General features: G+C 40.9%; 1 protein-coding gene across 3 annotated transcripts in view; it reads left to right on the top strand.

Moving 5' to 3' along the window:
• LOC107587938 (noelin-2) overlaps positions 1 to 3,184 on the top strand; it is an 81,022-nt gene extending 77,838 nt beyond the window's left edge. For all 3 annotated transcript variants that reach the window (XM_016275905.1, XM_016275906.1, XM_016275904.1), the window contains exon 6: positions 2,230 to 3,184. In XM_016275905.1, the coding sequence (XP_016131391.1) occupies positions 2,230 to 2,904 (675 nt within the window). In that variant the 3' untranslated portion in view covers positions 2,905 to 3,184. The remainder of the gene's footprint in view (positions 1 to 2,229) is intronic.
• The last annotated feature ends 422 nt before the right edge of the window (positions 3,185 to 3,606 follow it).

Genomic DNA, 3,606 nt, shown 5'->3' with positions numbered 1-3,606 from the left:
TGATTGGCCAGCTATCCAGTGCGTTGTGATTGGCTGAATACCTCAAGCGTGTGACGGAAATGTTACGCCCCTTACCACATTGTGATGATGCCCTGTCAGGCCGGAGCGATGATTCAAAACCGTGAAAACCCATTAAAAACGAGGCATTCGTTGCTTCCAGTGAGGACATAATTATTGATTATAATGACTTATACTGTCTTTTTACGCGTTGCGTTGCATCGCGCCGCGTAAACATAAAACCATGTCTGCATTTGTGATCGGAGAAATGACAAACAACAAGCCCTACTTTACACTGCCCAAAAAACTCGCTTTAAATATATAAAATATAAAAACTCTTTAAATATAAAAAACGTACTTACAGTCTGTGAGTCAGAACAGCCGGCATTGTAGTATACTCTCCCATGATCAGGAAACAGTCCTCCATAAAATGCGCTGCACACATCTGAATATTTGGGTTGAACTGTTCTGGAACAGTGTTGTAAATACAACGTAACCACTGATTTCTAGTCATGTCCATTTTTGTAAGGTCAAACAAAGTAGTTTCGCTTTCACAACGAAACACAGCGTCACACACGGCAGCCTAGAGTGAGCGGCGGCGGCCTAGAGTGAGCAGAGGCTGGGGGATAAAGTGAGCAGAGGCGGCGGATTCGATGAAGGAGCGTCCAGAGGGCTTGCGGCAACTACATGTGAAGACCCCGGGCTGGACTCCGCTTCATCCATGGTGAAAGCCGATCCGGCGATCCACAGCGCAAAGTTGTAGTATATCCTTAGCGACCAGCACGGATCAGATCCAGGCATGGCTTCCTCTTTTGGAAGGCCAAACAAAGTAGTTTCGCTTTCACAACGAATCACACAGCGCATTCACAACATGGCGGCGGCGGCAACAACAATACTACAGCGAGAATAAAAGTTACGCCTTCTTTCTTTGCGTGAACATTTGGGCGGCGTTATGCAAATCTTCCCACATAGTGATGTAGATATGTGGGGGTGTGTTAGAACGAGCCGTTTTAGGTAGGTGTGGCTGACTCTTAACTTTTATAAAGAATATCTCTTTGGATTTGAGACTTTAATCTTTGCAACTTTACAGATCTTCTTTATGCACCAAGAGCTTGTAACACTTCAAAGAGAAAGGAAAAATTGAAATCGCATCATATGACCCCTTTAAATTAATATATATAATAAGGTAATATATATATTCTTATTTATTTAAAGTATGTCTACTCTAAAGTTAACAGACAGTGTTTAAAAAGTGCAGTCCACATGTTTACATATGTTTATTACACAGTGACTTTGAATTACCTAAAGTAGTGTGGTAAAGCAACAGATTTGTTTTTATATTTCTGCAATCTACTTTAGTTTGTGTGTAACTGACTTTCATATAAATGTTTACACCAGGCTTATTTGTCAGTGCTTTATGTTGTCATAATTATTGCATGCTTACAAGGTTGGAAGTTCAACAAATCAATCAATATACTGTGATTGTAGTTATTAAATAAAAATGTAATTCATATTAATTCATGCATCACCTAATTTCATCATAACATATAGGCCTGGCCTATAGAAAATAACATTTATGTTTAATCTATCTAATATTGTGTTGGTCATACTATACAATGATTTATAGCTTGTCTTTGTTATAGCTTTATAAAATAATTGCCTATTAAATCGCAATCACAATATTGGTTAAAAAAAATCGCAATTAGATTATTTTCCAAAATCGTTCAGCCATAATCTTGATACATAGCCAATGATTCGATACATTGCGATAGCAGTTTCCAATGCGATACGTTTCACCCTTATTACGATACAGTGCAATCCGATGTTAATTCAATTCAACACAATGTGATTCAATGCAACACGATGCAATGGAAAAAAAAAAATGATGCACACCTCGGTCTCCATAGTGTTGTAATATGTCTTATTCATGTAGCAACAGTGGTGATGAGAGAATGTGCTTGAGAAACAGTTTAGAGAGGAGAAATTAATCTACATATAACATATTGGTCACAAATTATTGGTTACTTTCTAAATAATAAAAGTTAGAAATGATGCATCACGATACAAATGACAATTTATATCTAAAGCACACTTTTTTAAATTGATGCATTGCATTGTTACATTTTATGCCAACGCACCGATGTGAATCTGAGAATTTTACCATCCTTAATGTTTGTTTTTTTCTTTGTTTGTATCATGCATTTTACATTTGTATATCTTATTCTGTCTCAGGTGTGGTCAATGGACGGTTACTTTAAGGGACGTCGTGTACTGGAGTATCGCACAATGAACGACTTCATGAAAGGCCAGAACTTTGTGCAGCATCTCCTGCCCCACCCTTGGGCTGGTACGGGTCATGTGGTGTACAACGGCTCCCTCTACTACAACAAATACCAGAGTAACATAATCATCAAGTACCACTTCCGATCCCGAAGCATCCTGGTGCAGCGCAGCCTTAGCGGTGCGGGCTACAACAACACCTTTCCCTACTCCTGGGGTGGATCATCTGACATCGATCTCATGGCTGACGAGAATGGGCTATGGGCTGTCTACACCACCATTCCCAACGCTGGAAACATCGTCATTAGCCGTCTGGAGCCACAAAGCCTGGAAGTGCTTCAAACGTGGGACACAGGCTTCCCTAAACGGAGCGCCGGCGAGTCGTTCATGATCTGCGGCACGCTCTACGTCACCAACTCCCACCTGGCCGGTGCTAAGATCTACTTCGCATATTACACCAACACCTCAACCTATGAGTACACAGACATCCCCTTCCATAACCAATACTCCCACATTTCCATGATGGACTACAACCCCCGAGAAAGAGTGCTCTACACTTGGAACAACGGACATCAAGTCCTCTACAACGTCACATTGTTCCAGGTCATCAAAACAGCTGAGGACTAGGTCATGCAGACCTTACAAACACATTGCTTATACACAGATGTACACACACTGATATGCCCACACACATATACACACACATTTATGTGGAGGAGGACATGACTAAAGCTTAGACTTTTTTACTGCATTCCAAACTTCATAGAGTGCTATTATTCATCTAATGTTCTGAGGAGAGCAAGATTGGTACTGGTACATAAACTGAGCCTTTATTTTCTTTCCTGTGATGATTCAGCATGAGTACTTTCTTTTTATTTGTGGAAAAAGAATAAATAAACATCAAACTTTACCATTTTCAAGTTTCACCTTTTTATTTCCTCCCCAATGCCGATGGTTAATAATGGCCGCATTCTGTAGTGAAAAGTTTGAGTAAATGCTTGTTCGCTGAGTATTCTTTCCCAAAGCCTTTTTCAAAGCTCCAGCTTTAATATAACTAGAGATGTGCCGCAGCAGGATGAGCCAAGCTCCTCTTAACTGCCTCAGGAAGTGAATCCAGCTCCTGTTTGGTGTCAACCATCCTGAGGAGAGACGTCAGTCAGGAGGAGCTTCGTGACATGAAGGGCTGAAAGGTGAGGTGGCGGAGGAGAAGAAATGAGAGACAGCGGAAGAATGAGAAAAAAAAAAAGCAAAGCATTCAGTCGGACAGATGAGGCCCTGTGATGCCTGCTGCTGCTGTTGTTGTTGTTTGCGCCTGCCAAGTTACAACCT

The sequence above is a fragment of the Sinocyclocheilus grahami genome, unplaced genomic scaffold, assembly GCF_001515645.1.
Source record: "Sinocyclocheilus grahami isolate Dianchi unplaced genomic scaffold, SAMN03320097.WGS_v1.1 scaffold97.1, whole genome shotgun sequence".
Classification (NCBI taxonomy): Eukaryota; Metazoa; Chordata; class Actinopteri; order Cypriniformes; family Cyprinidae; genus Sinocyclocheilus; species Sinocyclocheilus grahami.
Note: the sequence above shows the minus strand (reverse complement) of the source record. Positions and strands in the feature narration are given on the sequence as shown.